We start from the raw sequence: 25,152 nt of genomic DNA on the forward strand, positions 1-25,152 counted from the left end.
GTCTGAAACACAGGTTTCCAGGTAGAGCAATTTTAGGGCTTCACCATGTTTCATTGAAATGTGCAGCTGTGTGTCGTCCGCATAGCAGTGAAAGTTAACATTATGTTTCCGAATGACATCACCAAGAGGTAAAATATATAGTGAAAACAGTAGTGGTCCTAAAACAGAGCATTGAGGAACACCAAAATGTACGATTTGTCAGAGGACAAACCATCTACAGAGACAAACTGATATCCTTCCGACAGATAAGATCTAAACCAGGCAGGAACTTGTCCGTGTTTACCAATTTGGGTTTCCAATCTCTCCAAAAGAATGTGGTGATCGATGGTATCAAAAGCAGCACTAAGGTCTAGGAGCACGAGGACAGATGCAGAGCCTCGGTCTGACGCCAGGTCATTTACCAACTTCACAAGTGCAGTCTCAGTGCTATTATGTGGTCTAAAACCAGACTGAAGCATTTTGTATTCATTGTTTGTCTTCAGGAAGACAGTGAGTTGCTGCGCAACAGCTTTTTGAAACATCTTTGAGAGGAATGGAAGATTCAATATAGGCCGATTAGTTTTTTATATTTTCTGGGTCAAGGTTTGGCTTTTTCAGGAGAGGATTTATTACTGCCACTTTTAGTGAGTTTGGTACACATCCGGTAGATAGAGAGCCATTTATTATGTTCAACATAGGAGAGCCAAGCACAGGAATCTGCGCTTTCAGTAGTTTAGTTGGAATAGGTTCCAGTATGCAGCTTGAAGGTTTAGATGATTATCTCATCAATGTGTCAAGAGATATAGTATTAAAAAACTTGTGTCTCCCTTGATCCTAGGTCCTGGCAGTGTTCTACAGACTCAGGACAGCTGAGCTTTGGAGGAATATGCAGATTTAAAGAGGAGTCTGTAATTTGCTTTCTAATGATCATGATCTTTTCGTCAAAGAAGTTCATGAATTCATCACTGCTGAAGTGAAAGCCATCCTCTCATGGGGAATGTTGCTTTTTAGTTAACTTTGCGACAGTATCAAAAATGTTGGATTGTTTTGGATTTTTCTTATTTTCCTCAATGAAGTTGAAAAAATAGGATGATTGAGCAGCAGTGAGGGCTCTTCGGTATTGCACGTTACTGTCTTTCCAAGCTATTCGGAAGACTTCCAGTTTGGTGTAACGCCATTTCCGTTCCAATTTTCTGTATACCAGAGAGCTAGTTTCTTATGACAAATGTTTTTTGTTTTTAGGGATGCGACTGCGTCTAGGGATTTACTCAAGGTTAAATTAAGGTCCTCAGTTAGGTGGTTAACTGATTTTGTACTCTGACATCCTTGGGTAAGCGGAGGGAGTCTGGGCATCTAGGAATCTTTCGATTGTCCGAGAATTTATAGCACCGCTTTTGATGACCCTTGGTTGGGGTCTGAGCAGATTATTTGTTGTGATTGCAAACATAATAAAATGGTGGTCTGATAGTCCAGGATTATGAGGAAAAACATTAAGAGCCACAACATGTATTCCACGGGACAAAACTAGGTCCTGTGGCAGTGAGTAGGTCTGGAGACATGTTGGACAAAACCCACTGAGTCGATGATGGGTCCGAAAGCCTTTTGGAGTGGGTCTGTGGACTTTTCCATGTGAATATTAAAGTCACCAAAAATGTGAATATTATCTTCCATGACTATAAGGTCTGATAGGAATTTGGGGAACTCAGTGAGGAACGCTGTATATGGCCCAGGAGGCCTGTGCACAGTAGCTATAAAAAGGGATTGAGTAGGCTGCATAGATTACATGAATAGAAGCTCAAAAGATGAAAACGCAGTCGTTTTCTTTTTTGTAAATTGAAATTCGCTATCGTGAATGTTACCAACACCTCCGCCTTTGCGGGATGCGCGGGGATATGGTCACTAGTGTAACCAGGAGGTGAGGCCTCATTTAACACAGTCAATTCATCAGGCTTAAACCATGTTTCAGTCAGGCCAATCACATCAAGATTATGATCAGTGATTAGTTCATTGACTATACCTGCCTTGGAAGTGAGGGATTAACATTAAGTAGCCCTATTTTGAGATGTGAGATAACACAATCTCTTTCAATAATGACAGGAATGTAGGAGGTCTTATTCCAGTGAGATTGCTAAGACGAAAACGCCATGTTTAGTTTTGCCCGACCTCGAGGCACGGTCTCAATGGGGATAGCTGAGCTGGCTACACTGACTGAGCTAGTGGCAGACTCCACTAAACTAGCAGGCTGGCTAACAGCACAGAACCATTGGGTTCTTGTTCACCTCCCTGACCAAAGCCCTAGGAAGAGTCTTGGTTGTTCAAAACTTCTTCAATTTATGAATGATGGAGGCCACTGTGTTCTTGGGGATCTTCAATGCTGCAGAAATTGTTTGTTACCCTTCCTCAGATCTGTGCCTCGTCACAATCCTGTATCGGAGTTCTACGGACGATTCCTTCGACCTCATGGGTTGGTTTTTGCTCTGACATGCACTATCAAATGTAGACAGATGTGAAAGGTGTGTTCCTTTCCAAATCATGTCCAATCAATTGAATTTACCACAGGTTGACTCCAATCAAGTTGTAGAAACATCTCAAGGATGATCAATGGAAACAGGGTGCACCTGAGGTCAATTTCAATTTTGGAAAAAGTCAAGGGGTCTGAATACTTTTGGAAGGCACTGCAAGTGGGAGATGTTTCAGTTTTACAGGTCACGGCCATAATGCAACACTGTATGATGGGAGTGTGGGGGATTATCATATTGCCATGTTACTGTGGTTTATGTTTTACTGTAAGCACTCCAACAAATCAAATCCAGTGTTATTTGTCACATGCTTCGTAAATGTGGTGTCGACTAACAGTGAAATTCTTACTTCCCAACAATGCAGAGAGAAAGAAAATAGAGAAATAATAGAAAAGTAAAACACGTAATAATATATTAATATATAATAATATAATAATATATTAATAATATAATAATATATTAGTAATAATATGAATCACAGCACAGTTGAAAAATATAAAATATATGGCAAATAGAAATCCAAAATGGATGGTGTTGAAAGATAGATGGGAGGGGTTGAGTGGAGCTGAAGGGTGGAACTAATAACAAGATAACCAATGTAAAACATACGGGGTCTGTAAAATGTATATAGGTTCAGAAATGTTGTGAAATAACAGTTACAAATAGAATGGATGGATATCAGAAATAGAGGAAGGACTAAAAACAAACTAAATATAACGATTGTAAAATAGATTGTGTCTGTAAAATGTGTATAAGATGTATATACTGAAGGTAGAAGCCTAAGTGTTATGGTTTATTAGTTTACGCCAATTGGGGGAAGGGCGGTAGGGTTTGCGGGGAATAATTAAGGTATATTTAAAAAAAAAGTATGTCTATATAGGTACGTGTATGTATATATGTGTATATGTATGCATATGTGTATGAGTTCTATTTACAAAAATATATATATGGGGGATTTGAAATGATGCAGACAATTACATTTATGCAAGCAACAATCTTTCCACAATATTAAGCTGATCCACCCCTTAAAAAAAAATATATATATATATAATATTAATAATAAATACAACAACGCGTAACAATAACTTGGCTATATACACAGGCTACCAGTACCGTGTGGATGTGCAGGGGTACGAGGTCATTGAGGTAGATATGTACATATTACTAGGAATAAAGTGACAGACAATAAACAGTAGCAGCACTGAGTGTGATGAGTCAATAAAGTGACAGATAATAAAAAGTAGCAGCACTGAGTGTGATGAGTCAATAAAGTGACAGATAATAAACAGTAGCTGCACTGAGTGTGATGAGTCAATAAAGTGACAGATAATAAAAAGTAGCAGCACTGAGTGTGATGAGTCAATAAAGTGACAGATAATAAACAGTAGCTGCACTGAGTGTGATGAGTCAATAAAGTGACAGATAATAAAAAGTAGCAGCACTGAGTGTGATGAGTCAATAAAGTGACAGATAATAAACAGTAGCTGCACTGAGTGTGATGAGTCAATAAAGTGACAGACAATAAACAGTAGCAGCACTGAGTGTGATGAGTCAATAAAGTGACAGACAATAAACAGTAGCTGCACTGAGTGTGATGAGTCAATAAAGTGACAGACAATAAAAAGTAGCAGCACTGAGTGTGATGAGTCAATAAAGTGACAGATAATAAACAGCAGCTGCACTGAGTGTGATGAGTCAATAAAGTGACAGACAATAAACAGTAGCTGCACTGAGTGTGATGAGTCAATAAAGTGACAAATAATAAACAGCAGCAGCACTGAGTGTGATGAGTCAATAAAGTGACAGATAATAAACAGCAGCTGCACTGAGTGTGATGAGTCAATAAAGTGAAAGACAATAAACAGTAGCAGCACTGAGTGTGATGAGTCAATAAAGTGACAAATAATAAACAGCAGCAGCACTGAGTGTGATGAGTCAATAAAGTGACAGACAATAAACAGTAGCTGCACTGAGTGTGATGAGTCAATAAAGTGACAAATAATAAACAGCAGCAGCACTGAGTGTGATGAGTCAATAAAGTGACAGACAATAAACAGTAGCTGCACTGAGTGTGATGAGTCAATAAAGTGACAAATAATAAACAGCAGCAGCACTGAGTGTGATGAGTCAATAAAGTGACAGACAATAAACAGTAGCTGCACTGAGTGTGATGAGTCAATAAAGTGACAAATAATAAACAGCAGCAGCACTGAGTGTGATGAGTCAATAAAGTGACAGATAATAAACAGCAGCTGCACTGAGTGTGATGAGTCAATAAAGTGACAGATAATAAACAGTAGCAGCACTGAGTGTGATGAGTCAATAAAGTGACAGACAATAAACAGTAGCTGCACTGAGTGTGATGAGTCAATAAAGTGACAAATAATAAACAGCAGCTGCACTGAGTGTGATGAGTCAATAAAGTGAGTGCGAAAGGGGTCAATGCAGATAGTCCTGGTAGCTATTTGGTTAACTATTTAAGTAACTACAGTGCCTTGCGAAAGTATTCGGCCCCCTTGAACTTTGCGACCTTTTGCCTCATTTCAGGCTTCAAACATAAAGATATAAAACTGTATTTTTTTGTGAAGAATCAACAACAAGTGGGACACAATCATGAAGTGGAACGACATTTATTGGATATTTCAAACTTTTTTAACAAATCAAAAACTGAAAAATTGGGCGTGCAAAATTATTCAGCCCCCTTAAGTTAATACTTTGTAGCGCCACCTTTTGCTGCGATTACAGCTGTAAGTCGCTTGGGGTATGTCTCTATCAGTTTTGCACATCGAGAAACTGACATTTTTTCCCATTTCTCCTTGCAAAACAGCTCGAGCTCAGTGAGGTTGGATGGAGAGCATTTGTGAACAGCAGTTTTCAGTTCTTTCCACAGATTCTCGATTGGATTCAGGTCTGGACTTTGACTTGGCCATTCTAACACCTGGATATGTTTATTTTTGAACCATTCCATTGTAGATTTTGCTTTATGTTTTGGATCATTGTCTTGTTGGAAGACAAATCTCCGTCCCAGTCTCAGGTCTTTTGCAGACTCCATCAGGTTTTCTTCCAGAATGGTCCTGTATTTGGCTCCATCCATCTTCCCATCAATTTTAACCATCTTCCCTGTCCCTGCTGAAGAAAAGCCGGCCCAAACCATGATGCTGCCACCACCATGTTTGACAGTGGGGATGGTGTGTTCAGGGTGATGAGCTGTGTTGCTTTTACGCCAAACATAACGTTTTGCATTGTTGCCAAAAAGTTCAATTTTGGTTTCATCTGACCAGAGCACCTTCTTCCACATGTTTGGTGTGTCTCCCAGGTGGCTTGTGGCAAACTTTAAACAACACTTTTTATGGATATCTTTAAGAAATGGCTTTCTTCTTGCCACTCTTCCATAAAGGCCAGATTTGTGCAATATACGACTGATTGTTGTCCTATGGACAGAGTCTCCCACCTCAGCTGTAGATCTCTGCAGTTCATCCAGAGTGATCATGGGCCTCTTGGCTGCATCTCTGATCAGTCTTCTCCTTGTATGAGCTGAAAGTTTAGAGGGACGGCCAGGTCTTGGTAGATTTGCAGTGGTCTGATACTCCTTCCATTTCAATATTATCGCTTGCACAGTGCTCCTTGGGATGTTTAAAGCTTGGGAAATCTTTTTGTATCCAAATCCGGCTTTAAACTTCTTCACAACAGTATCTCGGACCTGCCTGGTGTGTTCCTTGTTCTTCATGATGCTCTCTGCGCTTTTAACGGACCTCTGAGACTATCACAGTGCAGGTGCATTTATACAGAGACTTGATTACACACAGGTGGATTGTATTTATCATCATTAGTCATTTAGGTCAACATTGGATCATTCAGAGATCCTCACTGAACTTCTGGAGAGAGTTTGCTGCACTGAAAGTAAAGGGGCTGTATAATTTTGCACGCCCAATTTTTCAGTTTTTGATTTGTTAAAAAAGTTTGAAATATCCAATAAATGTCGTTCCACTTCATGATTGTGTCCCACTTGTTGTTGATTCTTCACAAAAAAATACAGTTTTATATCTTTATGTTTGAAGCCTGAAATAAGGCAAAAGGTCGCAAAGTTCAAGGGGGGCGAATACTTTCGCAAGGCACTGTATTTAGCCACCTTATGGCTTGGGGGTAAAAGCTGTTCAGGGTCCTGTTGGTTCCAGACTTGGTGTATCGGTACCGCATGCCGTGCAGTAGCAGAAAGAACAGTCTATGACTTGGGTGGCTGGAGCCTTTGACAATTTTTAGGGCCTTCCTTTGACACTGCTTGGTATAGAAGTCCTGGATGGCAGGGATCTCGGCCTCAGTGATGTACTGGGCCGTACGCGCCTCTGTAGCGCCTTGACGTCGGATGCCTAGCAGTTGCCATACCAAACTGTGATGCAGCCAGTCAAGATGCTCTCAATTATGCAGCTGTAGGACTGTTTGAGGATCTGAGCGCCCATGCCAAAAAATGTCAGCCTCCTGAGACTGACGAGACCTTCTCGTGCCCTTTTCGCGACTGTGTTGGTGTTTGTGGACCATGAAGCTTTCAACCTGTTCCACTACAGCCCCATTGATGTGGATGGGGGTGTGCTCGATCAGCTCCTTTGTCTTGCTGACGTTGAGGGAGATGTTGTCCTGGTACCAGACTGCCAGGTCTCTGACCTCCTCCCTATAAGCTGTCTTATCGTCGTTGGTGATCAGGCCTACCACCATTGTGTCGTCACCAAACGTAATGATGGTGTTTGAGTCATGCTTGGCCACACAGTCCTGGGTGAACAGGAAGTACAGGAGGGGACTAAGCACCCCTGAGAGGCCCCCGTGTTGAGCATGGGCCAGCATGGCGACTGTGTTGTTGCCTACCCTCACCACCTGGGGACGGCCCAGCAGGAAGTCCAGGATCTAATTGGAGAGGGAGGTGTTCAGTACCAGAGTCCTTAGCTGAGTGATGTGGGCACACACACACACGCACACACACACACACACACACACACGCACGCACGCACGCACGCACGCACGCACGCACGCACACACACACACACACACACACACACACACACACACACACACACACACACACACACACACACACACACACACACACACACACACACACACACACACACACACACACACACACACACACACACACACACACACACACACACACACACACACACACACACACACACACACACACACACACACACACACACACACACACACACACACGGAGTGAGGATAAAAGCTGCAATACAAGTACTGTTTGTATTCATATATGTAACCCGTTAACTGCTTCTGTGAAAAGTATTTGTGTGTGTGTGCGTGTGTGCATGCATTCACAAATTGGCCATGCAATGTATTTCTGTGAGAATATTCCTCGGGGGACTTTTGGATCTAATTTATAGGATTAAAAAAATGCTTTGACTGTTTTGGTTCACTATTTAAGCTTGAATGGTCCTGGAGAGAGGAGAAGAGAGTGTGAGAGAGGGGGATGGGGTGGGATGGAGGGCAGTTTTTTTGAGAATAACTACAGTGCAGGATACATGTCAGTTCATTAAGTGGCGGAAGTCTTAGATCGGACCATTTAAAAACCGGTAGCCTTTGACTTGTACATTCATTTATGTGTGGTCTTGTATAGAATATGGGCTTTCAATTAAATGTTAATGAAAATGTGGATTAACAACCTATACATTTAATTCTCTCCATTATCTCTCCATCTATATTCCTCTAAGAGCTTATTTCACATTCACTCTGTACAGTCAAAGTGTAACTTGGCCTTTATTACAATTTCAGTGTCCTCTTAATGGAATGATTCTTACTTTCAACATCAGTGGGCGCTGCTGCAGTGTGTACCGCTCTCTCTGCTCCCCAGCATCCAAAGCTCTCTCACTCCACCTCATCTCTTCTCTCTCAACCATTCTCTCACTCAGGCTTTCTCTTTTCTCTGTCTTTCTCTCCTCCCTCTCTTTTTCACTTCATCTTCTCTTCCTCCGTCCCTCCCCCTTTCCCAACTCGATCTGCCTCTCTAATTCTCTCTCCCTCACACACACAGATACACACACACACAGGAAGAGAGGAGCACACTTTCGAGGCGAGGATCTCTCTGACTGCTCCGCTCCACTCCGGGCTCCCTCCCATGGCAGACAGAGGACTGGAGAAGAGGAGGAATAGAGGAATACTGCAGTGACCAACCAGCTGCTCGCTCTCTCTCCCTCTCGCTGCTCCACTGCTTTCATCCCCTCTTTTTTTATTTTTTTATCCCCCCCCCCTGCCAATTATATCATGAACCTGTCTGCTGCTTGTTGATAAGGACAGCAAAACAGGGAGCAGTGGACAAGGCATTATTTTGTTGCTAAGGTAATGAATGAATGCTTCATTAGTTGGGAGATGTCAGGAGCATTGTATTGGCAGGCTGGTGTGGGTGAGGAGGATTGGCTGTGCATGATCAACTGCATGTCTGTTTTGTGCCTGTTGTGCATCAACTCTTCCCCACAGCTCAGAGTCTCCTGTTGAGGCTATAGGATTAGATGGTGAGTGTCAATGGTTTGTTAATCGGTTTGTTTTTGAGGGAATGCAGGAGTTATTTGACACATTGTCCAGTGGTGTGCTGATCTACTTGTTGTGGTTCTGGGGCTGTCTCTGTCTGTGAGCATGGAGATGTCAGTGTCTGTATGTCAGTGCCTGTGTTCCATCCGGTTAACTCTAACACAGACATCTAAGGGACTGGTGTTCTGTGAGGTTAGATTTGCATGCTTGCAGGTGTCATATAATTCATACAGACTGTCAAATAGTAGGAGAAATTGATCAAATGATATGATGTTAACGTAGTTTATGAACTCCTGGTTACTTAGACATTCTGCTAATCAATGTGGGCTGCAGACAGCTCCTCTATCCATCATCATGGTGGCAATAACAACACTGGATCAGAAGGGGCTTGATAGTACCATCATGTGCATGATTACTGCCTCCTGCTCCATAGCATAATGATCTCTGTGTGCTCAACAGTTGAAATCATTACTATGAGATACTCAACACAAACTTGTGTGTCTAGTGCTGTGCAGCTAGTCGCCTATTGAAGGTATTCAATCTCAATCCGATTCTCTCACCATTATAGTCTGTTTGTTGTGGATTACAATGCAGCAAGTGGCCACACTTCAAGACACAATTATGTAATTGTACTGAAACACACTCACCAGTGGCTGCTCTCAGACAAAATGTTGTTTTACTGATTCATGCCCTGTATGAACATTTCATTTCATGTCATTTTGTAAAGCTTGCGCCCTGCTGTTTCAGAATGTAGTGTGTCTTACACACAGTGTATCCTCCCTTCAGATAAACCACAATAACCTATGAGACTTTCCGGTAGTGGAACACAAATACTTATTCAAATGAAAAGCCCAGTCAGGCGTATGATAAGGCTTTATATATATATAAAACTGTTCCTGGAAGCTTTATCCTCTCTGTCTGTTCTATGTAGGGCTACTCCAAAATTATGAATGTGTCAAAGGATGTAATCCTCTCTTTTTCGCTGCCTGATGGATGATTACAAATGCTTATGCCAATCTGATGCACACTACAACTCAACTGGAGGTGGATACGATTGTAGCCTTGTGAAGTTATGAAAATCATTAGTTAAACAGAATGAATCATCCTGTAGAGAGGGAGGGAGAGAGAGAGAGAGAGAGAGAGAGAGCTGTAGTGGGATGGATATTGAATGGAGGTCATGTATAATCGCTTACGGTAGAATTTGAATCCTTACATCATGAGAGTACACAGGACTGGCAAGTCTGATCTAAGGTGAAGCACACTGTGTGGCTCATGGTGTCTTAGCCGTGCAAATGGTCAAGGTTTTAACCATAGTGGCCTAGTGTATTCAGCGATATGCTTATTGCACATCACCTACATTTACATTTACATTTTAGTCATTTAGCAGACGTTCTTATCCAGAACGACTTACAGTGCATTCATCTTAAGACAGCTAGGTGAGACAACTACATATCACAGTTGTAATAAGAACATTTTTCCTCAATAAAGCAGTTATCAGCAAAGTCAGCGCTGATATGCACAACACACTATCTACCACACTATCTACCTATTATCATTCCTATTTACAGTTTCCGACTCATTAATGTCCTGAACACCATTGAGTATCTATAGCTAATCAGTGGAAGGCTGTGCAATGCCGATTATATATTATTGTTGCAAGGGAATTCTGCCACTTGGACTTACAGGCTTGACATTTTTCTTGGCTTTAGTTAGCTAGTTCATTTTCACTTCACTGTGCTGCATTACTGCTAAGGCTTTGTTACCGTGCAGTATTTTGAGAGCTGTTGTCAATGAAAAAAATGTCAAATGTTTTACATACAGATCTCATATGACTGTATTGAATTATATAAAAACAAATATATATAATGTATGATTTTAATATTTCTTTATAAAAATGTTGTTATTTGTTACATTTGACTGTGTAAAACCTAGCAGTACTACTTGTTTCTCTGTAAAACAAAAGCTAATTTACCAACATTTCTGAAAATGGATATACAGTGTTTTGGAATGAAAGTCTTCAAATATATCTGAACCAAGTGAAAGCATTGCTGTGAGGAACTACCAAAAATGGTCTATTTGGGCAACCTGAATAAATGAATATATACAGTATGATGAATCATTTTTTACAGTGATGTTGGTCCTCTCCTCTTACTCCCCTCTGCTTCCTGTCTCTCTATGCCCATGCAGCCTCCTGAGCCTAGGACACAGCAGGCATGGCGGAGGCATCCAGAGACCTGGGACAACAGGGTGTGGGGACAACCGATCCTGAGGACTCTCCCAACATGATAGTTTATAGAAAGGTATGTGTTTCTCTGACAGCCCATATAACATGGTATAGGACAATTTTATAATTTACAAGAAGGTACGGACTGTATAAGTAAGCACCCAATGTAGGTATCCATTGAAGACAGTAATGAATCTCACAGTGGTTCCTGACACCTCTCTCCTAATGTCTAGAACAGTTAAATCTCCATGTCTGAACCATAGGAATATGACAGGAAGAGCCACATCCAATGACATGTAATGGAACATGTTCTAAACCCTCTCTCTGTGGGTTTAGACACAGTCACTGACGGGACCCACAATGGCCACAATAACCAATAACAACAATAACAACCCGGCAGACTGTCTGCACTCTGCAGCCCTCTGAAGTTTTAATAAGCTCTCCATCCGTTTGGGTTTGGGAGAGAAAAGTCCTTTATGTGTCAAGGGTAATTATACAATCCCTAAGGCACTTGAGTCTCAATGCCTGTCATTTGATTGGAGAGGAGAGAAGAGGAGAGGATGAGCTGCACCATGGGTAATGATGTAGTGTGGGACTCAGAGGAAGTAGCTGTTCCTCCAGGGTTGGGCTTGTCTGCTCTCTCTGGAGCCACTCGGCACAGGCAGGCCCATTCAAAAACCTGTCCCAATGTGCTGATGATGGAAAAACTAAAGCAAAGAGTTGACAGATCCAATTCCATTCTGTTATTTTTTGTCATTTTTGCTAATGACTATGTAATAGTGGGGAGAGATAAACAAATGATTTGATAAAAGAAATGGAGTCAGTAGGGGATGGATGATGACATGGTTCAAGAAAACATTTTTCTCTGATTGAAGTTCTCCGAGCATGATTATAATGATAATGAAGAGTTGACATGATCCTGTGCCTTGTTCAGTGCTGAAATACAGGTCCTAGAATGACCACTTAGCCCTCAAGCCTCCACTTCTCCTATCCACCTGAATGAGCAGTCAGAACATTAGCAGGTTTAATGTGGTTTAATGTGGTCACACGCCTTACAGAGATGTTGGACAGTGGCTTTACATGTCAGACACGACACAATCTAATGAAGATTGAAGCAAATGGAGACATCTTTAGCTCCTAGAGTACAGCATCTACAGATGTAGGATCTTAATTTGATCACCATATTGCAGGAGAACTTTCCTACAATGTAGGACATACCTTGTAGTGTATTTGAGGTTTAAAAAGACTTCTGAAGTTTGTAATTTCCACTTTGAAATTTCAGACCTGATTTCCCTTAATAAAAAGGCATCAAACCGTATAAAAATGCCCATTATTTATAATCTACACAATTCACATTTCCTGTGGCTGCAGGCTTATTTTCCAGCTGTATCAAACTAGCTCATATTAAGATCCACAATCTGTAGCTGTCTGACACACTTCACTCTCATAAATATTCACCCTCCATAGATTGCAGATGGCTTTTCCAGCCTCTGATTGTTCCTGGCTGATGTATTCTGATTCAGACACTAAATTGCTGCCTGGCCTGAGGGCTGCCAGTGCTTCCCGATGAGGGCCTCAGTAATCACATGTTTGTATGAATGTATTTTTCATGCTCCTTATTCAGCTCCCTTTGAGCTGCAGGCATTCTGCTCTGATAACAGGTGTCCTATTGCCTACTGACGCTATAGAAAAGGACTTTGTGAGTGTACATGGAAACGCTTTTGAACGTTTTATTGAAAGTTGTTTTTCCAGGATCTTACATGCTTTGAAAGGGGCTGTCATGTTGTGGAACACCACCCGGGCTGGGCTGGGCCATTGATTATATGTTACTGTGGACACTGTAAGCGTTTTAAAACGTAATTCCTCTGTCCATTCTACGACTTGAAGCATTATGTTCTGACGGGTAGCTAATGCTACACAAGTCCTGCTGCTTTGGTTGAACAGGAACATTCATGTTTTAATCACCAACAACAACAACAACAACAACAACAGTAGTCAGATGATTATTGTGGATTAGCAGATTTACAGGGATATTACTTGAAGTGCCTTCAAAAAGTATTCACACCTCTTGACTCTTTCCACATTTTGTTGTCTTACTGCCTGCATTTAAAATGGATTAAAATTCGTTTTATGTCAGTGGTCTACACACAATACCCAATAATGTCAAAGTGGAATTATGTTTTTCAAATTTTGTACATATTAACAAAACTTGAAAAGTTGAAATATCCTGAGTCGATAAGTATTCAAACCCTTTGTTATTTTTTTCTTTTTTATTTCACCTTTATTTAACCAGGTAGTCCAGTTGAGAACAAGTTCTCATTTACAACTGCGACCTGGCCAAGATAAAGCAAAGCAGTGCAACACAAACAACAACACAGAGTTACACATGGAATAAACAAACATACAGTCAGTTTTTCAATAGAAAAGTCTATATACAGTGTGTGCAAATGAGGTATGATAGGGGAGATTTAAGGCAATAAATAGGCCATAGTGGCAAACAGTTCAGGAGTAAACATTTGCTTAACAAGTCACATAATAAGTTGCATGGACTTGAATATCCCTTTGATCATGGTGAGATTATGTCCCCATGTGGCCAGTGGTGACTTTAAAACAGTTACAGAGTTTAATGTCTGTTGTAGGAGAAAACTGAGGTTGGATCAAAAAACATTGTAGTTACTCCACAATACTAACCTAATTGACGGAGTGAAAAGAAGGAAGCCTGTACAGAATAAAAAATGTGTTTAAACATAGTGGTGGCTGCATCTTGTTATGGGTATGGGACTGTGGAGTTTTTCAGGATAAAAAATAAATGGAATGGCGATAAGAACAGGAAAACTCCCAGAGGAAAACCTGGTTCAGTCTGCTTTCTACCAGACACTGAGATAAGAATTCACTTTTCAGCAGGACAATAACCTAAAACACAAGGCCAAATCTACACTGGAGTTGCTTACCAAGGCTGAGTTAAAGTTTTGACTTAAATCTGCTTGAAAATATATGGCAAGACCTTGCAATGGTTGTCTAGCAATGATCAACAACCAATTTGACAGAGTTTGAAGAATTCTGTTTTAATTTTACTAGGCAAGTCAGTTAAGAACAAATTCTTATTTTCAATGACGGCCTAGGAACAGTGGGTTAACTGCCTGTTCAGGGGCAGAACGACAGATTTGTACCTTGTCAGCTCGGGGATTTATTAGTCCAACACTCTAACCACTAGGCTACCCTGCCGCCCCTGTAAAGAATAATGGGAAAGTGTTCTTAGAGACTTACCCAGAAAGACTTACAGCTGTAATCACTGCCAAAGGTGATTAGACACTGACTCATGGGGTTGAATACTTATCTAATCAAGATATATTCATGTTATATTTTTCATATATATAGTACCAGTCAAAAGTTTGGACACACCTACCCATTCCAGGGTTTTTCTTTATTTTTACAATGTTATACATTGTAGAATAATAGTGAAGACATCAAAATGATGAAGTAACACATGGAATCATGTAGTAACCAAAAAAGTGTTAAACAAATAAAATATATTTGATATTTGTTATTCTTCAAAGTAGCCAACCTTTGCCTTGATGACAGCTTTGCAAACTATTGGCATTCTCTCAACCAGCTTCATGAAGTAATCGCCGGGAATGCATTTCAATTAACATTTGTGACTTGTTAAACGTTAATTTGTGGAATTTCTTTCCTTCTTAATTAGTTTAAGCTGTGTTGTGACAAGGTAGGGGTGGTATACAGAAGATAGCCCTATTTGGTAAAAGACCAAGTCCATATTATGACAAGAACAGCTCAAATAAGCAAAGAGAAACGACAGTCCATCATTATTTTAAGACATGAAGGTCAGTCAATCTGGACAATGTCAAGAACTTTTAAAGTTTATTCAAGTGCAGTCGCAAAAACCATCAAGCGCTATGATGAAACTGTCTCTCATGAGGACCACCACAGGAAAGGAAGACCCAGAGTTACCGCTGCTGTAGAAGATAAGTTCATTAGAGTTACCAGCCTCAGAAATTGCAGCCCTAATAAATGCTTCACAGACTTTAAGTAACAGACACATCTCAACATCAACTGTTCAGAGGAGACTGCATGAATCAGGCCTTAATGGTCAAATTTCTGCAAAGAAACCACTACTAAAGGACACCAATAATAAGAAGAGACTTGCTTGGGCCAAGAAACACAAGTAATGGACATTAGATCCCTGGAAATCTGTCCTTTGGTCTGATTAGTCCAAATTTGCGATTTTTGGTTATAACCTCCGTGTCTTAGTGAGATGCGGAGTAGGTGAACGGATGATCTCTGCATGTGTGGTTCTCACCGTGAAGCATGGAGGAGGAGATGTGATGGTGTGGGGGTGCTTTGCTGGTTACACTGTCAGTTATTTATTTAGAATTCAAGGCACACTTAACTAGCATGGATACCACAGCATTCTGCAGTGATTCTGGTTTGCGCTTAGTGGGACTATCATTTGTTTTTCAACAGGACAATGACCCAACACACCTCCAGGCTATGTAAGGGCTGTTTGACCAAGCAGAAGAGTGATGGAGTACTGCATCAGATGACCTGGCCTTTGTTTAACACTTTTTTGATTATTACATGATTCTGTATGGGTTATTTTATAGTTTTGATGTCTTCACTACTATTCTACAATGTTGAAAATAGTATAAATAAAGAAAAACCCTTGAATGGGTAGGTGTGTCTAAACTTTTGACTGGTACTGTATATATTTTTACTTTTATTTACTTTTATTTTAATGTAATTGTTCTTCCACTTTGAAATTACAGGGTATTTTGTGTGGATCATTGACAAATCAATTACAATTAAATCAATTTTAATCCCACTTTGTAATACAACAAAATGTGGAAAAAGTCAAGGGGTGTGAACACTTTATGAAAGCACTGTACAGTATATATGGGAGAGAGGGGTAAGTTGAGCCAAAGGATTAGTTGAGCCATCCCTTGTTTCTAGGAAACCATACACAACATTTATAACGGGGTCTGTGAAGGAAGAAACCATACACAACATTTATAATGGAGTCTGTGAAGGGAGAAACCATACACAACATTTATAATGGAGTCTGTGAAGGAAGAAACCATACACAACATTTATAATGGAGTCTGTGAAGGAAGAAACCATACACAACATTTATAATGGGGTCTGTGAAGGAAGAAACCATACACAACATTTATAATGGAGTCTGTGAAGGAAGAAACCACATGGAAAAAGCGGTAAGCTTTTCACCAAGTCAAATGAATTTAATGTGTTGTAGGTTTCAAGATACTTGTATCTAAATCAAAGTAGATATCTTTAAGAGTGTTTTATACATCAGTTGTGGTCTCTATAAGCTGCAATATGAGGTTATTAACCTAGAATGTAAGTGTATCCTGGTAGCTGTGTGGGCTAATATAGTCCAAATGTTTGCCCTCTGGTAAGTTGAGCCAATTGCATAGAGAAAGTAGCTAATTGCCATCATACCTCATACAAAGATGATACAATTTTGTCAGTTTTATGCGTAATATGCGTCGTATTTTTGCAATGTGTCATGCATATTATGAACTCAAATACATGTTTATTGTTACAGAGCAGACATCTTGATGCCCTGTGTACACAAATGTAAAACAAGAAGGAGTCTAGCCCCGCTTGAGATTCTTGAGAGAGAAGCCAAGGAAGTGAGAGAAGAGAAGAAGTCCATTCGAGCAGCAGCAATGAATGACCTTTTTTATGAATGACACTGAAGAAGTACACTGACAAAAAAGAAAACAAAACATGTACCTGTGCGAAAGCGAAAGCGAAGCTATGATAGAGTAGCAGAGGCAGTCTGAGATGCTGACGATATCAAGAGTCTCGCAGACTAGACAGACAGACATGAGTGATTTCTTTCAATCAAAGAGACCTTACAAGATCTCTGAATTTCTGTGTTTCTGATGGTGGTACAACACCACAGACTCCTTTCTATCACTGACTTTCTGTATGTCCAATGCTTCATATCTCTAATTCCTCTGTATCTTTGATTATATGTGTGTGTGATGCTGAGTATGTGTGATGCTGAGGTATGTGTGATGCTGGGTATGTGATGTGTGATGCAGTGTTGAGGTTGAGGTGGCGGTGTACTCTAGCCCAGCTGCTCTGCATTTGAATGGCCCTCTGGGCAGGCAGCCTGGTGTAGTCAGTGTGAGATGGTGCTGAGGGAGGACCAGATGGTTATCAATATGCTCTGCTGCCGTCGTCCCCAAGGCCTGGTCACACTTCAGCCGGAAGAAATGCATTATCCTAATGCAAAGAACAACGGCCAGTCACAGTATAGCCCACTGATGGTACGGTATGAAAACATCATGCAGAGTTTTCACCCCAGTCTCTGTAGCTGTGAAGCTGTAATTGGTAGGACTATGTATTGACTTCAGGGCCGTGTCTAAGACTTTCTTTTGTTGAGAGCGAATTGCAATAATATTAACCTGGATGTGCAGTTAGACAAAACTGACTGTGCATTTACCCATTACAGAAAGCCTGACTACACAGAAAGTGAAGAATGCTTATCCTGTCTAGTCTTGGCTGTATTGTGTCTTATAAACTGGGTGGTTCAAGCCCTGAATGCTGATTGGCTGACAGCCGTGGTATACCACTGGTCTGATAAAACATTTATTTTTACTGCTCTAATTACATTGGTAACCAGTAGAATAGCAATAAGGCACCTCGGGGGGTTGTGGTATATGGCCAATATACCACAGCTAAGGGCTGTATCCAGGCACTCCGTGTTGTGTTGTGCTTAAGAACAGCCCTTAGCCGTGGTATATTGGCCATATACCACACCCCCTTGGGCTTATTGTTGAATTGTTCAATGTAGTTTTCTCTCGGAGAGGAATTGTTGAAGCAAAACAATATCATAACTGTGGCACACCTTATTGCTGCAAGACCTCTGTGAGAGAGCTCAATATGTAATGTATGCACACACACACACCTGTCCTGCTTAATGGCCCCTACACATTTAGTGTGTTTTGTCTTACTTTGTCTGGCATGTTTAAGGCAATACATGGAGGACAAATTAATGCAAGTGGCGGGAGCTGTGTGAAAACCAGCCTGTGACAAGGATCTCTGCTGTGCTGGAAAATGCAATTATTAATAGACTATTAATAGACAAGTCAGCTCTCCAGTCCCCAGGACAAATGTGTCTCCCCCCCTCATTATTCTGTGACTCTGTTCTAACTCTGGGTTCTTCTCTGTGGCAGTGGCTTGCTGTATACACAACTATTGTTGTCCGGGAACTCATGGGATGCTTTCTCTCTGCCTAAAGAGAATCAAGTGTTGGTTCTGTGTTTCATGTTTGTTACCCCATTTGTACCCCATTTGTACCCCATTTGTACCTGAAGTGTGAGTGTATAGCTGTGCTCTGCATGGTCTTATAAACTTCCAATACAGATGGTTCTTGAACAATTGTTAGTGTGTTAATATTGATCTTGAGGGACTAACACTTCAATGAGTCCCGCAGAGGCCTAGTTGAGGAGTCAATTCAGCACCCTGCCTACAGTTATTGTTCCAACACAACACAAAGTACACTGTGTGTAATTTTTTAAATACAGCTCTTTTAAAGCTGCACTATGCAGAAACCACTCTGCCATTTCCTGGTTGCAAAAATGTTAATAGTTCACCTAATTTCAGTTTATGTGGCAAAACAACCAAGTATAGTGTAGAGAATCATTGTACAATCTAAACCGCTGTGAAATATATTTTCCATAACCAACAATATTGTATTTTCAACTGTTTAAAGTTGGTGTACAAAACCTAAAGTAAAAGACACAAAATGAAACTTAAGATCGGGAAGCATAGAAATAGCGCATGTAACAGATCTACCACTTCTTATTCTTGCTTTCAATGAGATCTATAATGCACATTTCTATATGAATTTGGTCAGGTCTCCCAAAAAGTTACATATTGTAGCTTTAAATGTGAACGCTCTTTTGCTTGGTGGATGGACTATTCAGGCTGCTTTAAGCCTGTATCCCTAGGATGAGAAGATTTAAATATAAAGTATACTCCAACTGATATAATAGTCACAGTCAAGTAATGCTACTAATATTTTAACCAGCTGTTATGTTTTACCAGCCCTCTGAGACCTAAAGGTCATTACAGTTCAATGCACATGAGAATACATGTTTTACAACATATTACACAGCAGAATGAATGGCTCGAATCATGGAACCGGCTAGCATTCTCTCTCTCTCTCTCTCTCTCTCTCTCTCTCTCTCTCTCTCTCTCTCTCTCTCTCTCTCTCTCTCTCTCTCTCTCTCTCTCTCTCTCTCTCTCTCTCTCTCTCTCTCTCTCTCTCTCTCTCTCTCTCTCTCTCTCTCTCTCTCTCTCTCTCTCTCTCTCTCTCTCTCTCTCTCTCTCTCTCTCTCTCTCTCTCTCTCTCTCTCTCTCTCTCTCTCTCTCTCTCTCTCTCTCTCTCTCTCTCTCTCTCTCTCTCTCTCTCTCTCTCTCTCTCTCTCTCTCTCTCTCTCTCTCTCTCTCTCTCTCTCTCTCTCTCTCTCTCTCTCTCTCTCTCTCTCTCTCTCTCTCTCTCTCTCTCTCTCTCTCTCTCTCTCTCTCTCTCTCTCTCTCTCTCTCTCTCTCTCTCTCTCTCTCTCTCTCTCTCTCTCTCTCTCTCTCTCTCTCTCTCTCTCTCTCTCTCTCTCTCTCTCTCTCTCTCTCTCTCTCTCTCTCTCTCTCTCTCTCTCTCTCTCTCTCTCTCTCTCTCTCTCTCTCTCTCTCTCTCTCTCTCTCTCTCTCTCTCTCTCTCTCTCTCTCTCTCTCTCTCTCTCTCTCTCTCTCTCTCTCTCTCTCTCTCTCTCAAGCATGAATGGTTTTACAAGCGTGTCCACTGGTGCCAAGGCAGGCATTTCAGAAGTGCTGGCATGGTGTCACTCATACGATTGCGCTCAAGCTTGTGTATTGAGGCCAGGCTTGGTCTCCAAACTGTCTGCGTATTCCAGTTTTGATACTGTTGTATTATAAAGGCTATCTCAAATTGTCACACAACACTAACGCTCCCTCTCTTTAGACTGTAATGGACTTTTTGAGAATTATTTTACCCATCCAAATTGTAATTATGCAGATATCCCCTAAAAATCCTGGAGGTTTGCTAAAACAACATTTTTATTGTATCATTTGCAATATGTATTTCGTTAAAGGGATTATTCACCACTAAATAGTAAAAACACTGTGAAGAAATTAAGGGCTTTTCTCCAGCTAGCTGGGGGACATCTTCTCAGTGAGGATTCTCTCTCTGCTCTCTCTCCATCTGTACTGGTACTACAAGTCAAGGGAGGAATCAGGCACCACGCTGCCCCAACTGCTGCATGCCCCACAACCCCCTTAGGTCGCGCCTCACCCACCGCAGGCGGCAATACAGCTTGGAACTCCAGAGTAGGGTAAATGGAACATGCCTTAAATACCATCTTACAGTAGATATGCCCAGCAATTGGGTATGACAACCTCCACCCCACAGGGATAGAGTTGAAGACGATTTGTCTTTCAATGATATTTAAATCAGTTGAAATGCAATCAAATCAATGATCAGGCGGGCTCTGAAATCTTTGATTTGAAATCCCTGTCCTTTAGTGTGTGACGTGTAAACAGAACAGCTGCTCTCGTCATTTCTCCATGACCTGTCTGGGTGAAAGGACCGAATCCTCTCTGGTCTGACAGTTAGGCATGTGATTGGCAGGCCTCTCTGTGGGTGGCCTGCGGTGCTGTTGACACACTGAATGAAGCTCTGGACTGGAGAGTTGCACCATCCATTAGATCAGGTTTCGGTCCTGCCCCCCCCCCCCCCCCTCCCCCTCCCCGCTAAGAACCTGGTGTGCCCAGGACTGAATTTGGGAAGCCCTGCACTAGATCACAGAGTCTGTGGCTATTTGACCTTATCTCAGGGAAGTAGAGCAACATGAGGCTCAGTGAACCTGCCACAGTCAAACATATTCTACTGTATTCTACCAGTCAATATTTGGCTCTTCTAATGGAGCCTTTCTGTTAGTCTGTTTCAGCTTCCAATGCAGCACCGACTTCAATACAGGCACATTCAAACCTCTGGAGGTCGTGGTCTAAGAAACAGTGTTTTTGCTAAATGCTCCAGTAGATTTTCACACTGTATGCTGTTTCTGTGTTGTGCTCGCAGCCAGTGATGCCGGGGACTGCAGGCTACTCATGCTGTCTCCTCAAAGCCATAGGGCAGAGGGGCTTGAGGAAGAATGTGAGATCACAGATAAACAATGAGAGAATATAGTCACACACTTAATGTTGGGTCAAGCATGACAGTGGATGGCTGCTTTTTTACATCTGACAGTAAGCCAGTGTGGGCCTAGCGTTCAATCTTAATATTGCTGTGTTTCACTAGTGTCACAGAATAACATTGTGGAAATATTGTGTTGATCATGTAAAACACTTTCAGCAACTTAACATATCACCATCTGCTCTCCTTTCATGTCTGTTTTGATGACGATCTGAGGCATGCAGATTGGTTTTCTTCAACATAGCATTTGAATAATCTCCTTGTAGCATATAGAACAAGTCATCAGGTCAGGATAACATTGGTCTGTAAGGTAAGGATGGACTGTGGTGTTCCTGGAGTGTCGGAGGGTCTCTGTAATTGTCTGTCTGATGTGGGCGAAGCATGGATGAGTCACCCGCCGCAAATGTTAATCACCACAGCCAACTCGTCTTCCTGGAGAGCCCTCAGAGGGCCAGACTATTGGCCTGGGTTCATGGACCTGCATCAGAATAGCTGATTACCCGCCAGGATTCACTGACAGCTCACCCAATTGGAACCGTTCTGCGTGGTTTAGCTTCTTGTGTTTCTCATTGTCAGAAAGCCACAGCTCAATGGCGGAAAAAGCAAGCAGGAAGAAATACAACCTGGCCTGGTGATTAGAATGTTCTCAATCATGTATCCATTTTTAAGCTATCGTCCCAGAAAACAATATTACCATACCTGATCCATGTTGCTAAGACAAGGTATAAGGTCAGAGTGGATTGACTACAGTTATATAACAACCACCTGCAGCAAATAGAATATACATAACCAGCTTGAATATTTTAATATTAAGTCTTGTCCTCAGTGTCATGTAGGCAGACAAAGGTAAATGGAGATTTTCAAGTAAAGAAAGTTAAACTAGCTGGCATTTATGTGAGTGTTAGAAACCACACGATCATGTTCTCTCTCTCTCTCTCTCTCTCTCTCCCTCTCTCCCTCTCTCTTTCTCTAGCTGTCTCCCACTCTCTCTGTCTCTCACGTTGTTTCTCTCTCTCTCTCTCTCTCTCTCTCTCTCTCTCTCTCTCTCACGCTGTTTCTCTCTCTGTCTTGAAAATAGCTGTCAACCTCAACAGAGAGAGTCTTTACACAGACCTCAACTAACCACCAAGGACTAATGTGTACAGAATCTCACTCTTATTTGTCTGTCTATAACTCAAAAGGCTGTGGTCAGAATATTCATCTCAAATGCCTCACCACATTTATTCCACAGTGCAACGAAATTCCCTACAAAGGGAAAATGCAGGCAATGCCAATCTCCTGGAGGGAGGTAAAGACTGTGGAACATAGAAGGCATTATCTCATTTTGACTGATGACCTATTACATGATATATAGACAAAGATATTACAGTGGGAACTAAGTACAGAATCTATCAGAGGTGAAATAACATTCAGTAAACCCACAATGGCTCAAAACTGCTTACCTCTACCTGCTACAGGGCTCATTTTCTAAGACTGAAATGCACAAAGCCCTGAATTTGAGCCTACATTAACTTAAAGTGGATATTAGTCTTCATAAGGTCAGAGGGAAGGCGGAAAAAGAGCCCTAAAGCTTTTAAGCACACAATAATCATGTGAATCAATACGGCCCAGAACAGAGAAGAGTTAGGGCTCTGCTGAAGTCAGACTGAAACACGAGAAGAAGCTAAAATGGTTATTCCCATGTTCTGATGCCATACCAGTAATGGAGTTACCAACAAATGCACATTTATAAACATATGTATATTTTTCACTGAGCAACCTTTGATAGCACAACTGTGTGTTCAATTGTTGCTTGCTTTACATGGCTTTTTTGTACTTTGCTAATCCCCTAAAGACCTAATTGCTTCTGCGATGCTGTCACATGCTTATTCACTTTGGGAGTGGAGGAAAAAGCATCTCCAGAACAGAACAGCGCTGTAAGCTTTCCCTTAAAGACTGCTGGATGTTGAGTTCGCAGCACCACCAGAACAGCACTGTGTTAGAAGAACTGTGTAAATTAGACAATTATTTGATGTTGGTTAAATAATAATATGATTCAGCTAAGGTACTAAGGTGCAAAATCTTGTCTGGGACACATTCTGTGATAAGCCCAACGTCTTCTGTTTGCTGAAAACCACTGGCTAGACTAGTTTGATCTGGAGCTAAATGGCAACGTAACATGAAGAGACTACAAAAGGTACTGTTTTCTGTGCCCAGATGACAGTATAACTGTTTTTAGAATTAAATGGCCGCAACCCCATGTGAACTTGTGTACAGCAGGATCCAAGCTCAATGTCACCCAGCTCGTCCGCACACTCCAATGGCTTTCAGTCGAAGCACACATCATCTTCAAGACCCTGGTGCTTGCCTAGGGGGAAGGCCCCTTCCTTACCCTCAGGCTATACTCAACCCCTAAAAAAGAAATGGCACTTGTCTTCTAGCACTGACTTTGCTGATAAGTACTTAATTGAGGGAAAATGAACTCACTACGATTGGGATGTTGTTGTTTCACCTAGCTATCTGGAGATTAATGCACTAATTGCTCTGGAAAGAACGTCTGCTAAATGACTAAAACATAACATGCAAAATGATCCATCTAAACATTGTTGCATAATAAGAAGTATGCACAACATTAGGAGATTTTGAATCTCTACAGAAATGAAATTCTATCATCTCAGCTCACTCTGGTTTAGGTAACAGCTACCCAACATTACTCCGATATGGCATTTAGGGGATGAGTTTTCTCTACCATGAAAACTGACTCCCAGAAATACAGGCCTCATTTCCACAGTCTGACAGGAACATCAGCAAACACTACTGCTCTGGGAGTCTTTGACATTTCACATTCAGAGTCACATGTTTGCCTTTTTCTCTCTTTCATGTCCTTAATTCTTGGTGCATTAATAGCTTATCTGTGTTTTGGAGAGAAAGATTCCAATTCCTTTCCTGGAATATGGCACTAAGCAGGGGCCTTTTTAGAAGGAAAATTACAAGATAATTGGGTCCTGAGGCAGGTATGGCCAAGCATTTTGCCTGCACAGTAACTCACTGAATTACAAGCAGCTGCCACGCTCAGATACGACTAGCAGATAGAAAAATACAAAAATGACATTTCACTTCATTTTGAAATATAGTGGCAGGATATTAGATCACAAAGCATGGCTCATGTCTCAGTGGGTTAGGTCTTCAATAATGCAGGGGGTGTATTGCTCTAGTAGCAAAATCCACCTCCACTGACATGATAGATTGTTTGTTTTATTCTCCCCTGAAGTAAAATGATAAAAGATTCATAAGTTACTATACATTTGATTGTTTGGTTGCTGCTGTGCTGCTGGCCCTAGCCAGCACTGGATAGGGACTGCTATCTGCTAAGACAATCATACTGTTCAACACTGAGTGGGGCCTGGATAGTATGAAAGATCAACACAGTCTCACAATCAATTCGTGCATATGTGTACAAAATGCATTTCAGCAAATTTAGTGTGTTTTTGTACGTTTTTCTGGCTTAATTCGTGAGAAAAGACACACATTTATGTGCTTCTTAATTCATGCGAAAAGACACAAATTGACACAAATTTATGTGCTTCTTAATTTGTGCGAAAAGACACAAATTTAACCAGTAGGCTACACACAAGCCTTTTCAACAA

At 41.2% G+C, this 25,152-nt stretch overlaps 1 protein-coding gene across 2 annotated transcripts in view; it reads left to right on the forward strand.

Annotated features, from left to right (window-relative positions):
- The first annotated feature begins 8,479 nt into the window (after window positions 1–8,479).
- LOC110505520 (regulator of G-protein signaling 6) overlaps window positions 8,480–25,152 on the forward strand; it is a 59,131-nt gene continuing 42,458 nt past the window's right edge. The window contains exons 1-2 of one of the 2 annotated variants that reach the window (XM_021584793.2): window positions 8,480–8,852; window positions 11,229–11,341. In XM_021584793.2, the coding sequence (XP_021440468.2) occupies window positions 11,255–11,341 (87 nt within the window). In that variant the 5' untranslated portion in view covers window positions 8,480–8,852; window positions 11,229–11,254. Of the gene's footprint in view, window positions 8,853–8,903; window positions 9,026–11,228; window positions 11,342–25,152 lie in introns of those variants that run through there. The other variant, XM_036963066.1, reaches the window with a different exon arrangement.

Source organism: Oncorhynchus mykiss, chromosome 25, assembly GCF_013265735.2.
Source record: "Oncorhynchus mykiss isolate Arlee chromosome 25, USDA_OmykA_1.1, whole genome shotgun sequence".
Classification (NCBI taxonomy): domain Eukaryota; kingdom Metazoa; phylum Chordata; class Actinopteri; order Salmoniformes; family Salmonidae; genus Oncorhynchus; species Oncorhynchus mykiss.